The 27,582-nt window shown below is 39.8% G+C and overlaps 1 protein-coding gene across 2 annotated transcripts; it reads right to left on the bottom strand.

Annotated features, from left to right (window-relative positions):
• Positions 1–477: 477 nt before the first annotated feature.
• Positions 478–27,467, bottom strand: jph2 (junctophilin 2). Of its 2 annotated transcripts, none has more exons than XM_085394945.1 (6): positions 26,478–27,467; positions 22,060–22,876; positions 8,270–8,388; positions 5,092–6,035; positions 2,188–2,288; positions 478–2,113 (listed from the first exon to the last, which is right to left on the bottom strand). In XM_085394945.1, exons 1-5 carry the CDS (start codon positions 26,854–26,856, stop codon positions 2,208–2,210), a joined length of 2,340 nt encoding a protein of 779 aa, XP_085251071.1. In that variant the 5' UTR covers positions 26,857–27,467; the 3' UTR covers positions 478–2,113; positions 2,188–2,207. The 2 variants fall into 2 exon arrangements, with proteins under 2 accessions (XP_085251071.1, XP_085251072.1); XM_085394946.1 differs by having other exon boundaries at positions 478–2,103; positions 26,478–27,466.
• Between the last annotated feature and the right edge of the window lie 115 nt (positions 27,468–27,582).

The following is a 27,582-nucleotide window of genomic DNA, read 5'->3' as shown; positions in this document are numbered from 1 at the left end:
GAGTTTATTTTTCACTTTCCAGTCCAGTGCTCTGTAATTAGGAACTATATGTGAAAGGAATAACAAAAAACAAAAGTCTTTATTGCTGGCAGAACCCCCTCTATTCTGATGTTTGTCCATTTTCTCCATACCTGAACAATTTCCAAATAGACAGTACAATGATCTATTGTCACTGTTTGATTTTTGGTGTAGATTTCAGGATTGTTACACCCATATTTACCATTCGGATGAGGTTTGACATGCCTGACTGAGAACCACCAAGGCCAAACGTTGCCTTGGTTTAAAATTGGGTGTGATATTCACTGTGGCGCAAGGCAGGGACAGAGGGCGTCTCATGCTGGCAGACAGGTGGTGTTTAAAAATACTTTCTTCTTCTGTTACTAGACTGGATTTCTTCAGGGTAATGAATGATGACGAGTACGTTCAAAATCTCAAAGCTAACAGTGGGAGCTGTTACAGATCATCAAAAATAAAAGATTCACAAGTGTAAAAGTTTTTAATTTGACTTCAGCTGTATTTCTGCTCTAAAACAGAAAAAATAAAGTGGCTTCCACATTTGCATTGACACTGGTATGAATCATTGGTAGATTACAGGTAAACCACAATGGGGAATTTCTTAAACTGGTTTTTACTACTTTCAAAACAGTTTTATATGCTTGTAGACTTTTTCACTAGTGGTCTGTGTGTACATTTGCAAACTCAAAGGCAAAAAAAACAACAACAAAAAACTGCAGCTAAAACTCTGTTCCTTTTAAATCCTAACTGGGTTAAGAAAATAAAAGCTTTCTTCTCAATATAAGACATGGAGTTAAGAATCTTTCTATTTTCCTCCATCTCACAAACATGAGGTAATCTGACTCATTTGGGAAACAAATTTTAGGATTACAACTTCTGATTGTACTAATGAGCCCTCCCCCCAAAATCCTACAACAGAATATTTTGAATGCTGTAAAGATGTGCACTTCAAAAAAGGTACAAAAACACAGATGCATACAAAGTGTTCTCATGTGTACAAAAGCTGATCTTACAACAGGCCCTGAAAATAAAGCAGTGGACAGTTTTCTACACTGACACATAAAATAATGAACCCAACCCACTCCCTGCTGCAAGATAATTATGTAGATCCAGCAACCTTACAACAACATACAGTGACAGTTTCAAATTAGATAAACTCCAGCCATCATTTTCCTCTTGCAAAACTTGCACAACTCTGTATTAAAGCTGCCTGGGTGCTAAACAGCATTGCACGACACCACAGGAACCTACGCAGCAGCAGCGGCACTCATAAGCTTCTTATTTTCCCTTCTCTATTTGGTTTATCAGCTTCCCCAAAGCAAAGCAGCAGAATGACAGGAAATGCACATAAATCCCAGTGAAAACTGAAAACTTCACAGTGTAGTACACCACAGTCTCAAAGATTTTGCAGAAACTCACAACGCTTTGAAAATGTTGCCAGTAAATAAACCCCTTTTTTTTTTTACAGTACCACTCGGAGAGCTTCTTGATGAGACTCAACACACGCGAGATCCCTACTCCTGACAGTAACAGTTATCACGCCCAAACCCTTCACACATCTGCTGTAGTTTTTGTGTCTAAACAATCAAGTTCAAGGCATTATAGAGAGAATATTCAGTCTGGCGATTAAAAACGTATCTAGGTGGGTTTGTCTTATGTGCCTGATTCACTCTTGTGAGATCCAGATAGTCTGAATGCCAATTAAGTGTTTATTTAAAAGCCATATTCCAAAAATGTTGACACGCTCATGACACACTGTGAAAAAGTTGAATTCTTGAGTGCCACCCTTCTTTCCTCAGCATCATCACTGGGACATAACCTACCATTCACCCACCAATTTTTTTTTTCCTCTAAACAAATCATTTTTAGATGCACTGAACAGTGCCAGCCCTTCAATGTCCTTCAGTTTCTCTAACCTCTTGAAAGAGAGGAGCTTCGCAGAGCCTCACGAAGTCATATCAACAAAAACCATCCTAGGAGCTGCAGCGGTCTGCGTGAGGCTTCTGTTCCTCCTCAGTGTTGTCTTTGATCTCTGGTCTTTACTGAGGAGGAGGAGGAAGCCCATCTCTCTCTGACACTGCTGTTAACCTGTAGCAAACTGATATTAGTGGATTCATGTTTATTTTTACTGTATCGCCTCTTCTGAGTACATTTTGATGGTGTGTTTATTACCTGAGGAGGTGGAAAATGTCTCATGACAAAATGTGAACGAAGAGAATGGCCAGGCCGATGTTGAGCAGGATTACCATGCAGATCATGATGGTGTTTGGGCCCTTAAAAAAGGAAAAGAACTCAATGCAGAATAAGGACAGCGGATCCAGTCAAAACTGGAGATGAGTGAAAAATTAAAGGAAAAACCTAAACCTTAGCTCCAACAGTAAAGGGACCCAGTGGTCCTGTTATGTAGAAGGGTACATTACGGTGTCCTGATGGGAGGAACGGTTTCCAGGAGTAAAATGCCTCCATGGATGTGCAAGTTAACTTAAAATTAATCCAAATTACTTTTCTTTTTGCCATAAGTCAAAAGCTAAGGAAATATGAGACAAAAATAAAACAACAAATTCAGAAAATTCATAAATTCATATCAATTAAAACCTTAGAACTAAGCCTAAGTTAATCACACAATTAAATACAAGGTCCAAAAGAGTGGTTTCGTGGATCAGCTTACCACATGAAAGGGGGACAATGAGTCATCAGAGAAATTAGTTTCTAAGTAGAGCTAAAAAAATAAAATACTCAAAGAAATATTGATAATTGAACCCTTGATAATGCTGATAATAATGATTTGATTATTAAATAAGTCTTACAACTATTTTCTCTAAAGTTGCAAGTGATTCTGCAAAGATTCAAGAAACAAATGGAAACTTACTCAGTTTTGAGGTGTTAAACACCAACATGTAACATAAATGCTACTTAAAATGCAAAATTCTTAGAAATTTTTGAGAAAATGTATCCTGATGTCTACGTTGGGGGGAAAAAGAAAGTAGAGCCCCTGCCTCTTCTTCTACTGTTATCACTTGGAAAAATCTTAAGCGACATATACAACATCAAATATAATGTCAGTTATTCATTATGATGATGCTACATGAACTTAAACTGTACAACACTGAGTGTACTGACTACAAATCAAAACTTAGATATGCAAATTTACATTTGATTTCCTTAAAAAAAAAGTTGTCAGAAGATTCAAAAAACACTATAAAAATAGAATTTTATGGGAATTATTTCATGGTTCAGGCTTTACAGGATTAAGACTACATATTTATCCTGGAATAATATTGTGCGAGCTCAACCCGATGCCGTGGTGAAAATTGCATACTCTACCAAATCAGAGCTCCACTTTCAGTAATGCAGTCACCCCTTTTTGTACAATGGGACTCCATGAACATATGTGATGACATTTAAACCTGAGATAATTAGCTTCTGACACAAAATTGATAATGATACTTGGGATACTCATGAAGATTTTGACAGACTTTAGTTTCTTTCCCACAAAAAAGGAAAATGCTAACTAAATTCAGGGTCAAATGACAAACAGTGTTTGAGATCGCCCAGATAAAGGTCATGGGTCAGCTTGTCTACTGGCTCTCCCCTACAGACATTAAATCTGAACCTAATGAAGCCCTGTGGGAGATTTTGAATTTACGTCATACGTAGCACTCCTCACCACCATCAACACACCAAATGAGGCAAAATCCTCTGGATGAATGGTGTTTATAGTGTTCCAGCAGGCTGGAGAATCACAAAGACTCAGAGTGCTCTGAAACCTTTCTAATTGCATGTGATGGCCATAAACCTTATTAAGACACTTTGTTTGTTTTTCTTTAACCTTCCTAATCTGTGGCTGTTCATGTTGGGTTTTATCTTTTCAATGCAAAGAATTAATAAAGGATTATCAAAATTATTATTTATAGGAGATGGTTGTACCCAAAACATATCTTGTGAGCAAGTTCAAAATAAGACTGCAGGAGGAGCAAGACAAAAAAAAAAAAAAAAGAGACAAAAAAAGGGGTTTAACATCTAGAACAGCCTAGTTAAAGGGTAAGAAAATTGTCCTACCAGCACCTTTAAAGATCAGAAATTAACACCCCTTATCCCTTTTGTGAGATTTACGGGTGCAGATGGGAGCAATCTGCTAGCTTTGGTTAGCTCTAGGCTAGCCATTTCTTCCTGTTTCCTGTCTTTATGCTAAGCTATAATCAGCCTCCCACATTCCAGCTTCATATTGGCAGGTACATTGTGTACACTGTCTTCTACTTCCCGAATACAAACCAATTTAAGCATATTTCAATAAAAGTTGCTTCAATCCTAGCTTATAACAAATATTTACAATGTAAAAGTGAGCATTTCTTTGTCATGCATGCTATTTCTAAGTGTATTTTTATTTATTTATTTATTCCCATCTAGCCAGCAGGGAAACTAAAAGAAAATTGTTTGGACATAACAGATAATTATCGTCCACTGAGATTAGTAAATGTCATCTTATTTGGTGGAGGTTAGTACTGGCTGATACAGATGTTTGGCTGATATATTTATAGCCATAATTATAACTTAATGCTGATGCTTAGGGTACATGCTTAGCTAAAACTTTAAAACCAATGTAACATTAATACCTGAAATTGGCAGGCAATATAAAGCAAATGCACATTTAAAATAGAGAAAAAGGAGACATAGCATTCATTTACAACTATTTCCCCCTCCAACAAACCAGAACAGTAGTCTGGCTTTGCCCTTATACGGTAAATAACGTGACTGGATATGGTGTACACTTTTATTTGACTATGATGGTGTCAAGCTGTGCTCTTTAGTTAGAAACTAGGACTTATGGTCATTAATGTCAGCAGTAATGCTAGTGTATATTTTTAAGGCTGTACTGAGCTAAATGCTTATACGAGCATTGGTAAGAATTACTCTCTGGGGACACTGAATGTGTGTGGAAAATTTAACAGTAATCCATCTGATAGCTGTTGACCAAAGTCTTGGACTGACAGACTGACACCACCATACATGTTGTGACAATATTGATGTAGCAAAAAATAATGAAGAGTGAGTCACTGTGTATATTTACTGTCTTACCTCCATATCCAAAGACTCTGGGGTCACCTCGTTGCTGAGGCTCGACAGGATGGGCTTGGGTCTGACTTCGGCTTTGGGTTCCACCTTTGCTGCCGGTCTGGCAACTACAGATTTTGCTTCCACTGGCTTTGGTGCCATTTTAGGTTCAAGACTCGGAGCAGGTTTTGGAGCTGGAGCTGGGCTGGGTTGCCGTTTTGGTAGCGGTTTTGTTTCTGCTTTACTGGGAGGCCTGCTCGGTTCCCTGGACTCCACTTTGTTCTCAAATACAGGCGTCACTCTTTCTTTTGTTGGTGGTGCTCTTTCGCTTTTTACCTCGGAGGCTTTAGACTCAGGAGTTACAGATTTGTAAGACGCTTTGGAAGGCGTTTTGGAGGGAGCTTTGGAGATGGGACGTGGTGCTTCTTCTTCTTCTTCTTCTTCTTCTGGTGAGATGAGGCTATTCCTTACAGGGGCAGCAGGGGCTGTAGTGGCATCTGATGCTTTTGCCTCAGAGTCAAACTTCTGCAGTGGCTTGATCTCCATGTCAGAACCCTGCTCGTTCTTGTTGCTCTGGCGGCTCGGGGTACGAGATGGGCCACGACTGCTGGTGGCCCCTCCTCCTCCTTCAGATACAGTTGAAGCAGGAGCAGGGGGAGTAGTGGGACGACTGCCTTGCTTGCCGTTGAGTTTACTACTTCCACCACTTTTACTGGTTTTGTCTTCATTCCAGCTACCTGGACTGAGGAGTTTGGGCTCTTCCTTGCTCATGATGCCTGGGCTTGGAGAAGGCGTGCGACCTGGGGATGAGCTAGGCATGAGGCTGTCCAGTTCATTCATAACCGGGCTTTCAGGTGGTGTAGGCAGTGGCTCCTCCTCAGCTAGCAGGGGTTCATGCATGATGGTCTCTGTGTTCTCACTGCCTTCCAAGGCCAACTGTAACGCTCTCTTCTTCAGATACTCAGGACCTGAAAGCCAGTTCAAATACTTTTTAATCACTGGTTTCTACCATCAGTCATAAGTCAGAGGAATTATTATTTTTTCCATAATTTAAAATGTATAATAGATACAGAATGTGGGCTTTCAAACTCTTCCTACACAATCACAAACTGACTAATGAAACTTGGCACACAGGTACGTCTTAGACCTGTGTAGGTTCTTATCTAAAAAACATATGACGCCATCATGTTGCCTACAACCATCTACCAACATTTATGCACCTACAATGCCTCATTAAAATAATATTATTTGAATGACAATAACATGTAATTTATAGCCACAAACTTGAATTATGAATTATATATGATGTCATGTTGCCAAGGAACCACCTAACAATGGACCGAAATTAGAGATACTGTAGCATGGGTATGTACTAATCACGATAATTAGAATTAATGTTCCATAAAAAGGCCATGGTATTTTTAACACTAAGTAATAATGCCTCAATCCATTAGGGATTTACAAACATCATAAATGATTTATCATGTGAGTGTCATGACTTAAAGTTCAAAATAATCCTCTTTTGTTTTTAGTGGTTTCAGTCATTCACCATGTGAAAGTAGCTGTTTTAGTGCCTCTCACTTTACCCAGCTTTATTCTGATTGGCTGCCATTCACAAACAGAATAATTGAGCAGCAGATGGGTGTGGCTACTGTGCTCACAGAGAGGTCACACTTCATGGCGCATAGCGCAGTATTGGGTTAAGTACAAAAGGAGTCTATAACCGAGTGCTCACATCAGTGAGGCCTGAACCTTTAGCTTACAGTGAGAATTATTATTATTATTATTATTATTATTATTATTATTATTATTATTATTATTATTATTATTATTATTATTATTATTTATTGAGTTATTTTTGCAGGTAAATATATTTTTTAGAAATATTCATTTATATTAATATCTTTCTGCTGTTTCATAATTATCATGGAGCACAGCTCACTGTTAGATAAATTCCTGTTGGCTCGAAAATAGCTAAAGGAGCTCAATTTAAAAACGGACATTTTTCCATTAAAAAAAGATTCCCTTGATAAAAATGTTAGCTCAAGTATTGCAGGGCTGAGAGGTCACAGATTGTCTTTATAAGTATCATCCCCTTAAACCTCCTGAGAGCACAGGAAGCAGCTACAGAGGATATTAGAGATGCATTCAGCTGCTGCATCCCCTTCCTAATAAGCTTTCGCTGGAGTACACATTTTTCCATTAAACACAAATAAATTCTCTGTTTGCTCACATTTCAGAAAAAAATCCAAAGGAGAAAATTTGTCCCAAAATGAAATATACTAAAAACAATTAATATTTTTGATATTGTCAGACAATCCATACCTACAATGCACTGATATGCTTTCTCTTCATATTTGGTTTGAATTGAACAGCTGAACACTGTAGTTTTGAGCAAATGTTACTAAAACAGAAGAAATTACCATTTGTTGGGAAACATTTTTTGTTGTGGATGAATACACATGCTGATGATGATTACCAGCTGTAGGACACGTACAGCTGTCCTACAGCTGTACATATGATACTTTTCTTATGCTAAAAATAAGAAAAGTATAGAATATCAAAAGTCCGATCCTTAAATTTATGAAGTGTTTTGAAGCAGATGTTTCTCAGCCAGCGCCAGTCTCAACCAGACTTTTAGTGAAAGACTAGTCATTTAGAAAGTGAGAGACAATTCATTTAGAAAGCTGGACGACTTTCTGTTTGCATCTGACTTCTTTAAGCTCTCTGCTGAGTGAGAGCGCAGGAGTGAAATGCAGGAGGCTCCCAAATAGCCCCTTTGCTTTTGTGTCAATGTGTGTGTCGACAGACTCGCAATGAAACTGATACGATCCCTTCGACCCAATAAGATGGTCCTTTTTTAGACAGTCAAACGCGACTATCCCTGTGATGGGCCTCAGCAGAAGGATATACTATCACAGGCTGTGAGGACAGAGACAAAGTAGAGAAGTAGCTCTGCTGTTGGGATTTTACATTTGCTGTTTCCTTCATACAGTATCATACATAAGTAGGTAAAATTTTTTTTTCTGAATTAGCTTTTTTAGTGTGCATTCCCGTGATATCTAGTGAAACTCAGAGCTTGCATACAGCTGCAAAGTCCGTGAGTGACATTATGATGCCTTAAAAGGTGGCCCTTTTAGATGCTTTTTAAATTAATTTTGCTGATTTTTTTCTAAAATGTGGTGTGGAGATGTCGACTAACCTGGCTGGTAGAAGGAAGGGGAGAGCTCTTTGGCCACCAGTCTGGCAATGCTGGACTCTCTGTTGGAGGCCTGGGCAGCCTGCTCAGCTGCATCTGCCTTGGCCTTGGCATGGGCTGTCCTGCAGTGGAAAGATGCAACACAAGTCACTCAGCCTTCTTTCATCTTCTCATTTCATTAATGGTCTGAATCCTAATCTCCCCCCCCCCCCCTATATGCCGGCAATGAACATGCTGTTTTCAGAAAGCATCTGTTGTTCACTTCAGTGTGTTTTATAAATGACACAATCAGTACCACACTTGGCTTAGCTGTCGGGAGGAAGAGTGGGATATGAGTGTGTTTTCACCATCAAGAAAGCAAAGTCAGAGTGTCTCCCAAATAGAATAATGCTATTAATTTAAATGTGAAACTACAAAACCTGGTTTTGTCCCCACAGGAGGCAACAAAGTCCACCTGTTAGCAGCTGTGAATTGGAATATATAAATCAGAATGTATAAAACCATTCCTTTAATAGCAGGGCAGTTTCACAAATGTCGGTTTATACTGGTCTATAACTTTAAACCAGGCTTAATTTTACTAACAAAAAATAATTAAAGCCAAAGAAGGGGAAAAAAAAAAGAAAAAAAAAAAAAGAAGATTCCCTCAGGTAAGCCTAGCACTGATATTACCATTTCATCAGCGACACCTCCATTGACAAATAACAGGGAAAGACAAAAACCAAAATAAACAAACCGGTTATATTTGAGGAAAAATACCAAAATCAATTTATTTTGAAGGCTACGCTATAACTTGCTGATCTCGTCTCATCATTAAATCATCAATCAGTTCATTTTGGAGTCACTGTTAGACAGAAACCACCTTTAGAAAGCCAAAAATTATATTTTAATTGTCCATCGTTTACGCTCCAAAACAAAAAGGGAAATCCCTTCTATTTATCCTCTGTGTCACCTTTTTAAGTAGCTTTAAGCTTTTCTTGTGTGAGGAAACACAGCTGAGGGGTTGGATACGCTCACTCAATTGAGCATTTGCTTGTCACTTTCTTGTTTAACCTCTTTACAGCCACCAGTGATCAGCACATGCATCAACCAGGATGCAGCCTGTTTCAGTTCTACATACTTTTTCTGCTTTCTGTTCATTTACGTCATACTATAATGGTTTAATGGTTCATGAGACATTGACCTCGACCTTCCTACACAAACACTCTCAGAGATAAGGGCCTTAAACAGAGTGACCAAAAATATCGCAGTACAAGGCTTGTTTATAGTATTCAATCATGGTCAAATGGATGCTGGGGTGGGCAGTCGCTGGTCATATGGCTCATTAGTATTATTAACTTTGGAGGAAAGGGGTTGTCCTGTTCTACCGTTTGCCTGGGACAGAAATAAATTACACTTTTGCCACCATGAGTGAGACAATGAGTTATTGCTGGCAAGCTACTGAGGCCTCCATCATCACACAAATGTCTGTGTGGGTGACAGGCAGAAAGCACTGCAGCCTGACAGGCGTACATTTGTATATTTATAGTTGTTTTGCTGCACACTGGAAAAATTTACTTATCATGCAACACTTTGCAATGCAGAGTTCATGAACTTTCACTCTGGATTTCCCCTTAAAAAAAAAAAAAAAAAAAAGAATTGCTGAAGAACAGGTAGCAACCAAGAAAACAAGGCTAATTCCAGCTGCTAAACCTGAAATGCAGTCTAGTTATACCACGAAAATAGGGCAGCACAATTTATTATTTTAATACTATTATGCTTCTCTACTCGGGTAAAGACTGTAGCCATACTGAAGTTTTGTAGAATAAAAGCTGTTTAACTGGTTCAGTGGTTACCATCTCAGTTTAGCTTGTTAGCATGCTAATGGTAGCTCTTTAGCAGTGTCAGCAGTGCGCGATTGCTCACGCGCACAGCTTAGAGGGAACATAGCGGTGTGTCAGGCATTTTGACTTTGCACATGTTTTATGATAACTACATTTAACCTAATTTCTACTGTACGATTCAGCTCAGTGTGACTTTACTCTCTGTGTGTTGGGTTTCTATTGTGGAAAGAAACTGGATTGTTTTTTTGTAGCCTTAAGTGCCTAAACCAATTATTTGGAATATTTGGTCAGGGAAAATTATCAGTAGGAAGCCACTTGGGGAATGTTACATGGAAAATGAGCCCCAACACATTGCAACAGCAACCAAACAGTTCCAAAAAATCATATCATCTCAGTGAAAAAGTACACATATAATTAATTTAATCTGATACACCTCCTGCCTCTGTAAACATACAGTCAAATTTCAGCTAAGCGGATCAGGGAACTTTTAATTAAACAATTAAAAACACCTGCTGATATACTTCCTCAAAACCATAAAGTAAAACATCTGGCAATCACAAAAGGATCAGTTAATAGTTAAGAAAAAAAATCTAATCATGTTTTCATCATTAGTGATGAAAGAGGATGATATTAGATGATGAATTGCTGCTATATCCAAAAACTCGAGAGGTAAATGAGTTAAAAGCTGCTGCTGTTTGTCCCCAGTAACTGCAGGTACTGAGTGTGATTACTCTGTAAATACTCAACATGTTGTAACTTTACACCAAGATGAAAATAGCTCCTCTTAGGTGGGGAAGATGCTTCCACCAGGAACAATTAGAGGCTCCTGAGGTCCCCTGATTGATATAAATGAGCTCCACCTGTCCACACAGACTCAGCACCTACTCAGGAAGCTGTTTTTCCTCAAAGTTATTCTAACAGCTGATCTTTAACAACATGTTTCCATAGCAATCTCAACAATATCTAAACTTAGCACAAAAAGTAAGGAAACTTTGTTTTGGTCGATTACTTCTTTGTTGTAATAATGCTTCTTGGCAATAAATCTTGTACCACTGGAAAGCCTGTTTATTTCCCCTTAGATGATGCCACATTTGCGAGGAAAATGCTTTTGTGTGTTGAAAAGCAGAGTAAAGTATGTGGGTTGTGCCCATGAAAATCTTGGAAAAAAAATCCCCTCTGCCAATGCCAAACAGCTTATTCTGCTATCAGCTCTTGTTTGGTATCATTTATTTGACCAGATGATCAAAGTCTATGCGATCGTTGTTATGTTGGAGGATAGAATTTGGTCCAAGACTGTGGAGATATGTGATTACCCCTGGCTGCAGAGACTCATCTTGATCTCTCTATGCATTGAGATGCCTCTAATGATGACAAGCCAGATTGTCAGCACCAGGGTACCAGAGGCTCAAAACAAGAGTCAATAGCAGAATAAGCTGTTTGGCTTATTCTGAGAAGATTTATAAAGTTTTTTTTAAAGGCACAACCCACATACTTAACTCTGCTGCTCAACCCATGAATGGATTTCCACTGGTATCAATTTTATTGCCAAGAAGCAATTTTGCAGCAAAGAAATAACTGACCAACCAAAAATGTCCTTACTACTTAGTTGTTGTGCTAAGTTTATTTAAAGTGCTAATGAACACAATATGCATACATGTTTATTATAAAAATATACTCTGAAAAGCCTCAACCATCTTCTCCCTTACCTAACAATATACTATTACAATTTAGTTCCTGACTGCCTGCAGACAGAGTGGTGTGTGAGGTAGCAGACAAGATGGCAGCCTTTCAGTGTGGACGGGTAAACTGCCAGTTGGAAGAGAAAGATGTCGACAGATGGCTTCTTCCTGGAAACTGACTCTACCTTCCACCTCACAGTGGCTCAGTGTCTTCAGGAGTAGGAATAGAGTTTCAACTGTTTGTTAACTGCGGAGGCTGCAGAGGGGGGCTTCATTCAGATAACACTGAATGTTTGGTCTGAATGTGGACCACATCTGCAGTTTTCCATTGGCCATAGTTGACTTTGACTGATGGATTAACTCAGGGGGAGTCCGGCTGCTTGATTTCACCTCTGATACACCTAAATGGTCCAGATGTCTGATGTCTTGGACATCTGGCTCAAACAACAATGACTGTAACCCACATCAGGTCCAGCTCATATTATTACTATGATAGCTTGATGTGAGCTTGGGTAGATTAGTGGCTAACAGCTATTTTCTTTAGTATGCCTGGAAGCACCAGGGTAATTCTAAGCTGAAGCAATCAGCAGATTTGACACACCGGGCTCAGTTCAGCTTCCTGCCTCTCTCTTGTTCTCCTTCCTGTTGGGAACTCCACAGTTTTCCCATTTAGTTTAGCTTATTGCCAACAAAACATGGCATCGCACAATAGTCACAGAACCACGTTTACACCACTGATATTACATTTGTACTACTTTTAACATAATAAATGGTTGAATTCAGCATGAAATACTGTGTTCTTTCCATTTCAGTTGTAGCATAGGAGACGGACATTACAGCCAGGAAGCTAATTATGAAAGAAAAGGGTAATCTGAAAGTGACTGCATGTATCCTTTATATACAGTCTATGCTTAAATACAGTGGTTAAGTATGAAAACTCACTGTGCACTTTATTAGAAAACACCTATGAGACCTGCATTTTTTTTATAAAGTGCTATGCATGTAGCAGAGCTACTGGTAAGTACTAAAATGGCTAAAGGCAGCAGACGGATATAAACTGACCCCTGTAGCAGCCTCACATCCATTCACAGCTCACTGAGCGTGTCCATCACTGACCACACAACTCTCAGTACCATAAATATGGTGAAATCTTTAGCACAAGCACAAGGTGAAAAGTAGGGACTTAGGCCTGCATGGTTAAATCAAATTCAATCCTGTAAATTACGAGTCATATAATCAAAATGAATAGATTTGTGCAAATCACTGACTAAAATAATAATAACAAAAAATAAATAAATAAATAAACCAGAACCTGGCATGAAGGATTAAAGCAGCCAAGCACTGAGCAGTGTTTTCCTGCTGGAACACTATATTTGTTTGGGGCTTTTGGTGTAATTATATATCTTCCAGTCTGGTTACAGTTGCTAAAAAATGTATATCATAGCTCCTCATAATGTCAGTCAATGGATGTTCTGATTGATAAATCCCACCTGTGACCTCAGCAAACACTTAAATGAATAGTTTAAGGCTAACCAATGTGTTATGCCATGACATTAGTCAGTGAGAATACTTTAGCCTTCTTTCTGGCTCAAATTGAGCCCAAATTTTCAAAATTAACCTTGTTTTCACCAAGCACAAAAACGATCAAGTCAGCCCATAACGCTAAGATTAGTGAGGTCACAGATCAAAAGTTTTCTTGGGCTGTTATTCTATAGGTTTATATACAAGTCTTTTTGAAACCAGAGGAGCTGCACTCTACTGTTTGTTAGAAAACAAACCCCCACAAGTGTAAGAGAATTCTGCACTGAGTTCACTTCTCAGACACAGACAGCTTTTATATACAGTCAGCGAAGGAAGCATTCAGAGGCTTCAGCTGCAGAAACAAAAGTACAGTAAAGGTCACTTTACACAAATGCACTGCAAAAATAACTGTGTGTACTTTGAATAAAAAAAAAAAAAAAGCATGTGCTAGTGTTAGTACATTAATATACTTTATTTTCTGTGCGTCATAACTCCCCACAGCTATGAGATCACAGATTAATGTACAACTTAAATTTGGCCTAATATATAAGTATAGATACAGTTCTTTAAATAAGTCCTGGTACTCTGCTGTTTTGTAATGTCTGTTTTTTGTCCCGCCACCATCGTCTTGGAGTCTACTGATGGCGAGAGAGATGTGCCACTGGATCTTTGTGGAGGGTCCTTTCCAACTCTGCAGCAACTATGTGTGCATACACGAGGGAGTATGCAAGAGTGATTAGCTGTTAATAAAAAAGATGACAACATTTTTAAATATAATTGAATCTGTTGGCCAAAATATTCGCACATTAAGTGCTAATGGAAACCTCGTTACTGCAACATTACTCAGAGGTCACGTCGCAAGAAATAGTAGAGAGCTCATCTATTTTTCTAATTACTGACCAGTTTCTTTTTCTATCAAATTAAATAAGTCACTTGATAAAAAAAATAGTCCTCAAAGAGTCCTGAGCCGTAGTCTGAACTTTGTTTACAACTTTTATGACCAGTTGATCGCTCACCAGCACAAAATGCTAGTATCAGCAGTACAGTATGTAATCCAAGCCCCACAACTAAAGCTAGGTGTGGTACATATATACACTAACCCTTTATACCCAAGCACTTGCTTATGAGGTGTGCCATATTTATATCCATGGAGGCATTTGACACCACTGCTGACGCAAGATGGATCGAGATCTGTGATCTCGAACTGTTGGCGGCTCTTAGCGGAGCTAAGGCTTGCAGGAGGTGACAGAAAGAGAGAAAAACAGCAAGCAGATTACTGTTTTTGAGCACAGCTGTGTGGTGTATGGGTAAGTATTTGATTTCTGTCTGCAGGGAAAAAGAAGAAGAATCGCTGTCTGGGTGTTTGTGACCAGATAGGAAAGACGGGGTCTGACAGCAGCAAGGGGGGAGGGGGACAATCAGCTGTTGCATTCCCCCGCGATTGTGATACAGCAAGAGTATGCCTGTCCATATTTAGTCAGGGCTCCTCCGTGACTACAAGGCCCCTATGTGTGCGTCATTTACACCCTGTCCTGCCACACAGGTCCTCCTCCAGACGCCCAGCAGCCAGTCCACAAAGCAGAACAATGTCCACAGACTGTCTGAGTGTCAGCAAACACTTTGACTAACTGGGCTTGAAGAGGCCTGGTCTGGGATCGCATGCAGTGTCCTGGTTGTATGTGTATTTTTAAATCCAAGACATCACTGCCAAAGGATCATAGTGTGAGGAAACCACTGCCAGGAACAGATGTGTCATGTCTCCTCTGCTTATATAATATTGGATTTCAGTTTAATATCCAGGACTACATGAAGGCTGTTTTGTTAGGACCAATGCAACAATATAAAAATACTCCAGTGCAAGAAAAACAGATTTTAGAGGGTGCAAAGGACATTAAATTGTCAAAAAGAGAATAAGAAAGATGTAATATTATTCCAGTAGCTGTCTACGTAGGATAAAAAGATAAATTCGAGGTGCTGTGACATAGTTAAACTCCTAAAAATAAAGAGCATTCCATGCACTTTTGCAAGGAACTCCTCAGTCACTTACACCTGCTCCCTATCAGCCACGGCTCCAGCAGATAATGTGCACTGATACCAATCAGAATTTTAGACTACTGCAAAAACAATGAATCCACTTTTTCAGTTCAATTCAAATTCAATTCAGTTTTATTCATGTAGCACCAAATCACAACAACAGATGCCTCAAGGCACTTTATATTGTAAGGTAAAGCCTCTAAAATAATACATAGAAATCCCCAACAATCATACGACCCCCTATGAGCGAGTGCTTTGGCGACAGTGGGAAGGAAAAACTCTGGCAGAACCAGGCTCAGGGAGGGGTGGCTATCTGCTGCAACGAGTTAGGGGTGAAGAGGAGGAGGGTAGGACAAAGACATGCTGTGGAAGAGAGATTAATAATAACTGATGATTAAATGCAGAGGAGGTGTATAAACACACACTGAGTTAGACAAAAAAGTGGAAGTCTGGAAGTCCCCAGCAGCCTAGCGTTATTGCAGCATAAATAAGGGATGATTCCGGGTCACCTGATCCCACCCCAACTATATGCTTTAGCAAAAAGGTTTTAAGCCTAATCTTAAAAGTAGAGATGGTGTCCGTCTCCTGAATCCAAACTGGAAGCCGTTTCCACAGAAGAAGGGCATTTGTTAACAATACTTTACATCTCCTCTGCCATTTGATTTAAATGTTTGGACACTGAGTGTATAAAGCACTGATATGTCAGTGGCATGTACACTGTTTTTTGCTACATCTTGCAATGCATTTTGTCTCACTTTGCAGGTACCAGACTGGCTGTTGATAATGATGTGATGATGAATCCTCACGCAGTGGGTATTCACCATAAAGACACTGAATAGATGCCTGTTTTGCATCACTGAAAAAGGATTGCCATTTATACTGTGCTTATTTGGTCTTACCAGACACTCAAAGTGGTTCAGACTGCACTCGTCAAGGAATTTGAAGTGCTGTGATATGGTTAAAGGAAAATCTCATGCTTGAGCTAGTTGCTGGTAACAAGCTCATTCAACAGAAACTTTTAAATATAAATGATTTATCAGCCCAAGCACATTAGCAAAAAGACTCCACGGTCACTTAGACCTGCTCAGAGTCAGCACTGGCCTCTGCTTTTAATGTGTGCCAGTAAAGAGGATTACAGCCAGAGCTATCTACTGCCCAACCCGTACCCATTTCATTTATTTATCTATCTTTTGGATTGTGCTTCCTACGCATGCAGCAAAAGAATTCCATCTGAAACTTGAATTGACAGAAGGGAAACATATTTTTGTCGGTTGGAGTCTACTGCTTAGTTTGACCCAGTCTCACCTGGCCTGGACATGAAAAGGACTGACAGTTCTCAGTTCTGCGGATGGTGTTCGATGGAAAATAATGCTGCCCTTATTCTCTGTGGGTCCCACTAACTCTGCAGAAAACTCGCTATACAAGAACTTGCACCAAACAGGGCTATTCAAAGTACATTTTAAAAAGCGTAATTTCTCTTGAGACCTTTTAAGTGTTTGTTTTTACCACCTGGAATGGCCATGGCTTATGCTTGCTACAAAAAAGCTCTCCATCAATGACATCTACGACCTAATTACAGTGCAATTCCACTTTATTAGATAATCTAATGTTTGGTGGAAATGGGAAGTAATCCTAAAGAAGACACTGTGTGCACAAGGGACTGCATGAAAGAGTGATTAGATGACAGCATCTTTAAATATAATTGAATCTGTTGGCTAAAATACACACACATTAAGTGCTAATGGAAACTTCATTATTGCAACATTGCTCGGAGGTCACATAACAAGAAATAGTACAGAGAGCTCATCTGTTTTTCTAATTACTGACCCGTTATTTTATTCCAAATTAAACAAGACAGCCCTCAAAGAGTCCCGAGCTCCAGTCCGAACTTTGTTTACAACCAGTTTACAAAACTGTTTTTATGGACGGTTAAAGAGCCAAAAATACTCAGAATCCTAAAGAGTTAATATGTAAATAGTAGAAGTCAATTTTAAACGTAAACAGTAACTCAAACTGCCAAGTAAATGTAATGAAAACCAAAGTTTGCCTGTAAAATGCGGTGCAGCTGAAATTTCAGCACTGACCTTCCAGCACTTTTTTAGGCTCTTCCTGATGACAGTCGTGTTAAATGTGAAATCTGCTTTTCTCTGTTCAGACTTGCCTCAGGTGATCCTAAAGCACTGACACAATGAGTAACTCTCATATACTGCTTATCTTTGCAGTACAATATTTAGATTTCAATCTGCAGGGACGGGGGTCTGCAGTCCATCAGTGCAAGTCTCACTGCTGTAAACACTCAGCCTATTTCAGGTCTTGAAGACGGCAAAAACACCACCGCCTTGTATGGTCAGACAATCTGAAGGTAGACATGTTTGTGCACACATGAATCACATAATAAAAAAGGATTTCCTGCATTAATTTTAAATCAGATTGTGCTGCAATGTGTGAGAGAAAGGTTTAAATAAATCTGTGAGACAAATCGGGGTAGCGATTAATCACAATAATGACTTAAACATAATCACACTCATGCATTCTGTGCTCATCCAAAAGGTTTTTCACCTAGTTAAAGGAATAGTTTGACACTATGGGAAATGCTACTCTTAGGGCGATTGTGGCTCAAGAGTTGAGAGTTCGTCTTGTAATCGGAAGGTTGCCAGTTCGAGCGTTGTGTCCTTGGGCAAGACACTTCACCCGTTGCCTACTGGTGGTGGTCAGAGGGCCCGGTGGCGCCAGTGTCCGGCAGCCTCGCCTCTGTCAGTGCGCCCCAGGGTGGCTGTGGCTACAATGTAGCTTGCCATCACCAGTGTGTGAATGTGTGTGTGAATGGGTGGATGACTGGATGTGTAAAGCACTTTAGGGTCCTTAGGGACGAGTAAAGCGCTATATAAATACAGGCCATTTACCATTTATACTCTCTACTGAATTTTGTGACTTTTGGAGTGTTTTTAATTAATTTATCTGACAGATAATATGGCTCGCTGTGGGGATGTTAGCAAAAACAGACCTTCCAAAAAAATTTGTGGCAGGCATCTTTGTCTGTGCATTGCAGCTGCACTGTTTACGGATGCAGCTTGGTAACCAAGCTCGGTACTGTTGGCTTAACTTAGTACTCCCACCTTCTCATCTAAATACAATCAGCAGCCAAAAAACTAAGGTTCAGGCTTCAAAAGGTAAAGTGTAGAAACCACTGAGTGCCAGTGTCCATCTTTTATATGCAGTCATACAATTAAGTACATTTTCCCTTCTAATAGGATTCAGCAAAGGCCATTTCTGGCATCACAGGGGGTTATAATAGGGTCAGACTATGTTTGTGTGGGGCAGGTTACAAATGCTCAGAGGAATTTAGCATGTGAAGCACATTTCCTGTGTGAATATATTCCTTGCTAAATAAATACATTGTACATAAAAGGAAGTTGTTTCTTACTCTCATGTGGCCTCTTTTTTTATTTCACTAAACTGTTCTTAACTGTTATTTCAGTTTCTTTTTTGATCTAGAAATCCTTTGGGTTTTAGCAGGGATGCATCTATCAACTGAAACATCTCTGAGCTGCAGGTTTCTTGTGAGACTAAAAAACAAAGAAAAACAAACTTTCTGATCTTTGACATAGCTGAATTTGCTTTTTACTTGTTCTACTTTTTCACCGAAGCCTTCCCAAATTGGCATAGTTTGTTACTTGTAGTTTTCCACCTTGGAAAAGACATCATGTTTTCCTACAGGACTCCCAGGATGACAGTCCCTGGTGGTTTCCCCACAGTCTCTCCATTAAAAATATTCAAATTTAGAAGACTAGATGCAAAATGTGGAACATGATCATTGTAGAACAGGCGAACAAAGGATAAAAATGCCGTGTAGTCTTGCATAAAATGATACTTCTGGCTACAAATACTCCAGAAGATCACCTGTTTTACTTCCAGGCTTTGGGTGTAATAAGCTCAGGAATTTGAACCACTGATCAAATGATTATTGGAAACCTCAAACTATTAAAATCAAAAATTCTGAATGACCCGACCTCTTACAATGACACACAAATATAAGATTACAGCATGTACGTCCACACATGCTTTAGCGTTTTCACACCAGGAGGAGCATGGCTGTAAGGACCCTGGGATCCCAGCGGGGAGTCATTTCTGAGAAGTCGTGTTCAAGGCCAACAGTGGTGAGCTGGAAACTGATACTGTGGAGCTGCTTGCTACATTCCAACTATTGTAAGATACATCAACATTTTGACAAATGCAGGGAGTAAAAGTGTCAGATTGTGAATCATCTAAGATTTTCGCTAAAAGGCCAGCATCGCCATTACTCAAATACCCTGCACGACTCCATGATAAGTACTCTTCTGTTCACAACTCAAATATCATGTTAATTATTCAGCTTTAGAGATTTTGGATTTTGTTTCTCTTTCATGGGGATGATGAGACTTATGGGTTCCCCTGTTTCTAGGCTCTGTGTTAAACTATAAGCAAACTCATTTAGAAAAATCCAGAGATCTTCTGCTCCTCAGGTATTCAACTAAATCCTCTGTCGACTACGATCTGGGCTTGCAGCAGGAAGCACATATAGAGATTTCAGATATGTATTCTCCTCCTAACGTTGAAATCTATCAGAAAGCTATCAGATATTCAGCCACTCCTGTAACTGAGTGCAGTGGAGCTCTAAAGGTCACTCCAGTCTCACTGTTTGAATATGTTGTACACAGTGCCAATTCAGGCAGATAAACTGAGAAACACACACTGAGAGGGAGAAAAGTTATGCCTGTGAACTTTCCAGTTTCACCACAAAAAACTAAACAGGTAACCAGAAGAACCCACATGAATTTTTAACAATGGGTTGTCCAGTTTGTGCTATAATACATTGATTAAAGGTATTTCTGTTATAGGTTTATTTGGACTTGCAGCCAAAGCCATGGATGATTACAATGACAGATAAAGGCTCTAAATAAATGTTAGTAGTATGTGAACTTCATTTGCCTTCACACAAACTGACCTTTAGCAAATCCTAGCACGACTTTAAGCCTTTTAACCATTTAATTTACATATAAGTCACAGGGCTAAGCACCTGTTATAAAAGCAGTGCTGCTGAAAGGTTCTGAAGGCATTTCCTGGATCATAAAAGACTCTTTCAGCCATCTGAATAAATAAATATCTCATCGGCTCTACTGCAAAGGTTGCCAAACAATTCAAAACTATCCTTATTCACATTACGGAAAATCATAGTAGCTAAGACAATTACAGCACATAGTGTGTTTGTGTTTATGTGGATTGCAGTTTGGGGGGTGCCTACATACTTGTCTTTACTCCCTTTTGTAGGATTTTTAAAATAATTGATTTTATTTTTGTTTTATTTATAGATATTTCTGTCTGAACCAGTGCAGTGAAAAGAAGATTGACATTTCCATCTGCTATGATTTATATTTGGTGATGTCGGCTCTTTAGAGGTGGGAATCACCATACATCCCACGATACGATATTATCACAATACTTAACGCACGATACGATATTATTGCGATTTAAAAAAAAAAGTTTTTTTTGCAATATTCAGATTCTGTACATAAAGGTAAACTTTGATATTAGATAAAATGAATATTGATAAAGTCTCGCACTCAGTCTTTCTCTCATTTCAGTCAGTTTTATTGTTGACAAACTGAACGGTTTGTATTACAGTCTAGTCCAACTTAACTGAATGCAACCATCTGGTACAATTATAGCTATTCTGAACTATGCAATATGAAAACTATGCAGCCCATTCAGCAACTGAAGAATTTGAAAGTAAATTAAAACAAAATATAAATTTACATTAAATAAAAAAGTTTTAAACTTAATTAAAATAAAACATGTCTTAAATTAAAATAAGTAAACTGTCATGTTTATTGCTGCCAAAAAAAAGTTAAACACATTTGGACAGTGAAGGAATGTCAGGATTCTTGCTCAGAAAAAGGATCAACATGCTCTGAGCACAAAAACCTTTTTAGTAACAAAATATCGATTTCTGCTGTCCCTGTATCGATACATTATTAGCAAACAAAATATCACGATACTACACAGTATCGATTTTTTCCCCCACCCCTACGGCTCTCATCGCTCTTCCATGTGTATATCGGTAATGGACAAGCTAGTGAGAGCAGCAGAAGGACCCAAGGACAGAACAGAGTGGGCTTCAATCAAAAACAGATCAGATATTAAGTCAAAAACAACATTAAAAGAAGAGAAGGAGTGCAGGTGTAGTGCAAAGCAACATGCTTATGTGCAGCTACTGTAAGGAGACTGAAGCACCCACATGGGATTTTCCAATTGGAAGGCACCGATATCTGCTGATCTGCTGGGTTTGTGCCGAGTTTGACAAAAAATACACTTGTGCAAATACTTCAAAAGTAGCCAAATTCTACAAATACAACAGAGCCAGCGACCCTCAGTGGTATTTAATACCACTGTTAAAGATCGCTGGAGATTTATCCAGCGATCCATTTTCTTGACAGCTTAGCCTCACTGCAGGGGGCTGAAGCTGATCTTAGCTGCAACTGGACAACAGGCTGGATATACCATAGAAAAATTACAAGTCCTTTGTAAGGGAGACATCCACTAACACTCACATTCACACTTGAGGCTAATTTAGAATCACCAGTTAACCTAAGAAGCATGTCGAAATCATAGTTTTGCTCTGAGGATAGAAAAAAATACCCATAATAGACCAAATATGATTTAAAAAAAAGGCATGAGAAGAATGATCTCTCTGGTTTCTTACCTGGAAGCAGCAATCTCTGCCTTCTGCTTGCCGATGGCTGCAGCCCTCTGAGCACCCTCCACTGCCCGCTCCACCTTCTGCTTGATCTTGGTTCCCTTCAGCTGGATCACCCTCTTCTTCATGGCTTTCACCAGCATGTTGTTCATGTACTTGCCTTCTTCCTTCCCTCCCTCAGCGAACGTGGTGCATCCGTAGCCGTGTCTTTGGTTATTGAGCCACTCACCCTCATACTTCAGCCCGCTGGACCTCTCGCTTATTCCATATCCTGAGCGCTTGTCATTCTTCCACTCGCCCATGTAGACCTCTGTGGTGGTGGCGTCAATGTCAGCCTCCACTGGGGGGAAATCCTCAGCTCCAGCCAGACTTTCATCCCCAATGCTGACTGTGGAGTTGGTGTCGCTGGCGTTGGAGCTGAGAGCTGAATCCGGCCTCAGGAAGCTGATCTTGCTCTTCTGGCTGGACAGCGATGTGCTTGAGTCGGACTTCTTCAGCTTACCCAGTAGGGAGCTCCTGCGAAATAGGCCCTTCTTCTTGTTTTTAACAGCCCCAGGGTCCACCTGGAGTGTGAGGGCAAAGCCTCCTCGAGACGGTCCCAGCTGGGTAGGAGTGGCGACGGGTGTCTCCTCACCTGAGGCATTGGTGGTGGTGATGATTGGGACGTCTTGCTGCAGGACGGTGCCATTGCTGTGCTCGCTGCGAAGGGAGGTCAAGGAGGTACGAAGAGGGGAGCGGACAACTGCTGCCATGCCGTAGGGGACGCTCTGTCGAACACCATAGCCGTGCCGCATCCCACCAGTGAACTGACCCTGAAATGTACCTGGAAACCATTAAAAAAATAAGTTGTAAATATTTTGTTACTACACCGCAGATCCTGAGCACAAGGTATTTAACCCTAGAAACGTGTTTCCACCTTGATCAGGATGAAATCAACACCAAATCATCTACACTGGGAAAGACTGCACTGCACTTTTTATGGACATAGAAGACAGACCCCACTAACACTGGAAATCATAATGACATTTACAATCAGGTCAAAGACTCCCTGATCTTTTGTTCAAGAATGCTTTTTGATCTTAGAAAGAAGTTTTCATAGAACTTTAAGATTTTGAGATGCAGATTTTATTGACTTCCCCATCCTCGTACACTTTTATTTCTGATCAAGCAATTGCAAAACCACTGGAACTGCAAGAAGGTGGTTTGAACAGCTTACTATCATTAAGAACTTTGTCATAGACTCTGGGCAGAAAGCACAGGATTCTTTTGCTTTTATTTTGAAATGATTGCTGTTAAACATTCCAGTCACACGTGACGGTGAGACAATCCAGTTAATCAAGACACAGTCGAGAAATTACCAAGAGGGAGAAGCCCTGTGACAGCCTGCCTGATGGACAGACAGGAAGCGCAGCAGCATGTGCCGCCTGTTCTTTCTTTTTGTTTATTCTCTCCTGTAGTTTGTGATTCATCCTGTTTACTGTTTGTTGTCTCTCCTTTTCTGTCTTCTCTGTCCACTCACTCACCAGTCAGTTACAGTAGCTCCCTAATTCTGAGTGTGTATGAGGTCTCTTCCTGTTAAAATGGAGCACTTCCTCCCAGTGCTTGCACACAGCGTGATCATGTTGATCTTTCATTATAAAGCACCTCGAGATAGCTTGTGTGCTATGTAAATAGCACCTGCGAAAAAAGTATGATTTTTATTTGTTGTGCCGTCTGTATTTTGTGCTAATGAAGGAGGAATGCACTGTGTTAAACCTACATTGTATCTTATACCCTATCCTGATGCTCACTATCTGAGAAATGTTACCTAACATCACAGCTATACAGACTTCAACACCTTTGATAAGTCTGTCTGTTAAGAATATGCGGTATAAACACATTATATTGATTAGCAGAAGGATAATGGCTCAGAAATAATTTAAGAGGCTGCAACTATCTCTAATTTGCTCATTACATTAATGCAAAAGCATGTGATGCTTTCATAGCTCCTGCAATAAATGTATTGACTCAAAGTCAGCTCTTAAGTTTTTGCTCCTTTCTGTGTCTTAGCAGAAGTTACTGTTCAGCAGTGGAAACACACCAGCTCACAGTATGCAAATGGCATCACCCACTACAGCAGGGATTCAGTGCATTACCATAAATTAAATTGAAGATTGTGAAAATAGTAAATCTTAGTACCTTAGTTTCATTAACATGTTAATAATGCCATTCTTAACATATTAGCCTGTTAGCCTATTTGAGTCCAGGCTCACAGAGCTGCTATCGCTCCTGGAGACTGTTGTTTAAACGTTCATTTCTGCCAAAATGTCATGGATATCTTTAGAGTGACACATCTCATTCAGTACTACCCTCGCTGACAAGTCATCTTAGTGTCTGTTCTCATGCTAAAATTGATGTGTGTGGATTACAGTGACAGCGAGGCCTCAGCCTGCAAGGCCAAGAGGGCACCAAATATGTGGGCTATTATTAAATCCTGACATCTGGTGCTCTCACACCCACCCGCCTCCAACCACATCTTCCAACGCACCGCACCTCAAAGCTGATGAGTCAGAGGTTAAGGAGGGAAACCACTGCTGTTGTACAAACACAATTAATTTGATTCGTCTAACTCATTTTATTAAGTAAGTGAGCTGACGGGCTAAGTAGAACCAAGAGAAGCGCCCAGAGAAAGTGTACAAAAAAATGCACACACAAAGTTTGATAATAATGTTTCCTTCCTGATACACTGTTAACACTGTGGCCGCATTCATAAATGATATACAAATGACATAATATACAACGTATAACAGTTGAGAGGACTAGTACTGCTGCACAACTACTCACTTTACTACACGTTTTGTATGCTTAGTACTTTTACTTGTGTAAGACGTAGACTTGAGGGCATTTCTTTTTGTGTTTTTATTAATTTTGAGTACTTATTTTGCCACTGTGACGTGTAGTGTAACAAACTGGAAACATCCATGTAGGGGTTTTTAGCTCCAACAAACTCTGAGCACCTCTTGACTGACAGCAGCAGGGTGGTGTTTTCTTCTTGTTACAGAGGCATCATTAAAGACCACCGAGTTCATCAGGCTGGTCTGTTTTGCACTCACGGATTTGTCTCCAACAATCTTGGCAGGAGTTTGCTTGTGATGTTGCAAGATTTACAAGCAGAACAATAGTAATAAAGTACTGCACTTCAGGACTTCACATTTATTTTATAGCTATAGATAGCAGTTAAAACCATGAAGGTCATGATGTGTTCAATTCAGCTTTTAAAAGCACATCAAGAAGTTGAATCACCTAAACCTTTTCAGTTGTCAAGTGCATCAGTAATCTCAGCAATACTGACTGAAAATCCTCAAACTAGCAACTTTTCCTCATTGAGAGGAATGTTGTGAAGAGGTTCAGCCACACGATGACCTCTGACCCTACTGTGGTCTGCTGCTGCAGTTTTAATATATACAGTATATTTCTTAGCTGCCCTTAGCCATCCTGATTAATATTAAAATAATCTGAATACTCATAACTCTGCAGAGACCTACAGCAGCAGCATTATTTTTATTTAGTAGTAACTATGTACATTTAAATCGGTATTTTACTGAGTACAGTAACAAAAATACTCAAGTCCTTCATTTATCTATTATTAGTTTTACTTAAAGATTCAGAAACCCGATTATCCTGCTGAGACATGAATCTGCAGTTTGACCACAAGCATCTGTTCATCTCAGTGCCATGTACTCAAGTGATGTACTCAAACATAGATAAGTGGATGTGCTTGAGCATGTGTACTTACTTGCTGTAGTACAGTAAATGGTAATTTATTTGATTATTTCTATATTTAAGGAGTAATACGTTTATCAGCACTAGCTTTAGAGGCACATTAGCATTTTCAATGACTATAAGTAACTCTTTTCTGTGGTAACTAAGTACATATACTCAAGTATTTCACAATGGTTTTCAGGTACTCTTTCTATATGTAAAGCGTTCTCCATTTAAAATATCTGAATCGGCAGTTTTAATGTGCACGTCTTTCTTTAAACAATAACAAAGTGCATATATGTGAATATTTCACTTTTTCACAGTTATAAGGTGCCCCCCCTTTTTTTTTGCTGTATATTTGTTATCCTTCTGTATAGATTTTTGTAGAGGTAATAATTTCGCTTTCCATTGCACTGTTTATGTGGCAACTTTAGTATTTTCTTACATTTATTTGCGAATTAAAGTATCGAGTGTATCATACAAGTCTTGCAAAGAAGTAGCCTTTACAGACTAATGATAATTATTAGATACACATGGCATACAAAATATGTGATATTCAATTAAAACAACGAATACTTCACATATCAAACTTCTAACAGCACATTATCGAAAAATATAAAAACATCAAAGTTATTTGTTCCCCACTTGTTGGTCGTTGTGGGCATATTTAATGCGACTCTCACCTCCATCCGCATACGTCTCTGTGCCATATCCATCCTGGAGCCCGTTATTCCATGTCCCCTCATACTTTGCTCCGCTGCCAACACTGATCCGGACGCCATATCTCCCTTTGAATCCATGAGTCCATTCCCCTTTGTAAATCCAGTGTCCTTTGGTTTCTACTCCCAGACCGTGACGCTTCCCCTGCGACCAGTATCCCTCGTAGGTGTTCCCGCTGGGCCAGGTGTAGACTCCCACCACCTCGAAGCCGTAGTTCCAGGAGCCCGAGAACTCGCCCTGTCCTTTGGGTCCGGTGCAGATGCCATGGCCGTGGGCTTTGCCCCCCTCCCAGCCTCCGCAGTAAGCTCCACCGTCATCAAACTCAAAGCGACCTCCACTCATTCCTCACCGCAGAAAAACGCACAGAAAGTAAAGCTGATTTTTTTTTCTGTTACCTGTCTAAAGATAAGAGCTCCGTTAGTCTGACTTCACCTTCACCTGACATTAAAACTGGCAGGAGATACCCTCAGTGCTGAACTTGGTTTCTTCTTTGGGTTTGGGGGTTTCTGAGCGTGTCCATGAAGCTCCGGGGCGCACTTCACACTTTATTCTGTTTTTCCTCCCTTCTTTTCTCCGGATTACTCCACTGTCTTATTGGATTCGTCGATTAAGCTAATTAACTACCCACTCCACAGATTCCCTCCAGGATAAATTATACCTCGTTGCAAATTTGGATCCTATTACCGGTTACTGAATCGGAATTGTTTCTGTATTTCTGTCTTGAAAAGCCAGGGATCTTACATGGCTTTACCAGGTGGCCACAGAGAAAAGCCCCTTTCCCCGCCACCCAGCTATCTCCCGACAGTCGCTGCTGTTGGAAATATTTTAGCAGACCTAACAAGGCGACCAATCCACACACACACCCTTCCAAAAATACAACCCAATCCTTACTCTGCTGCCTGCAAGGAGCCATGCCAGAGAGTCTTGCCACTTCGGGACAGGACTCTGCTCTCTATAGGTTTTACTGCTGCACACACGGTGCGCCCAGTTAATGCAGTTGGAGCGCAATTATTCTCTAATAGGCTGTTAAGCTTCAGCAGAGAGATATGTGAGCGCACATGCACCACT

Source organism: Rhamphochromis longiceps, linkage group LG20 (assembly GCF_057381845.1).
Source record: "Rhamphochromis longiceps isolate RC_006_pf linkage group LG20, R_longiceps_female_GT1.1, whole genome shotgun sequence".
Taxonomy (NCBI): Eukaryota; Metazoa; Chordata; class Actinopteri; order Cichliformes; family Cichlidae; genus Rhamphochromis; species Rhamphochromis longiceps.
This window is presented reverse-complemented; position numbering and strand designations above follow the sequence as displayed.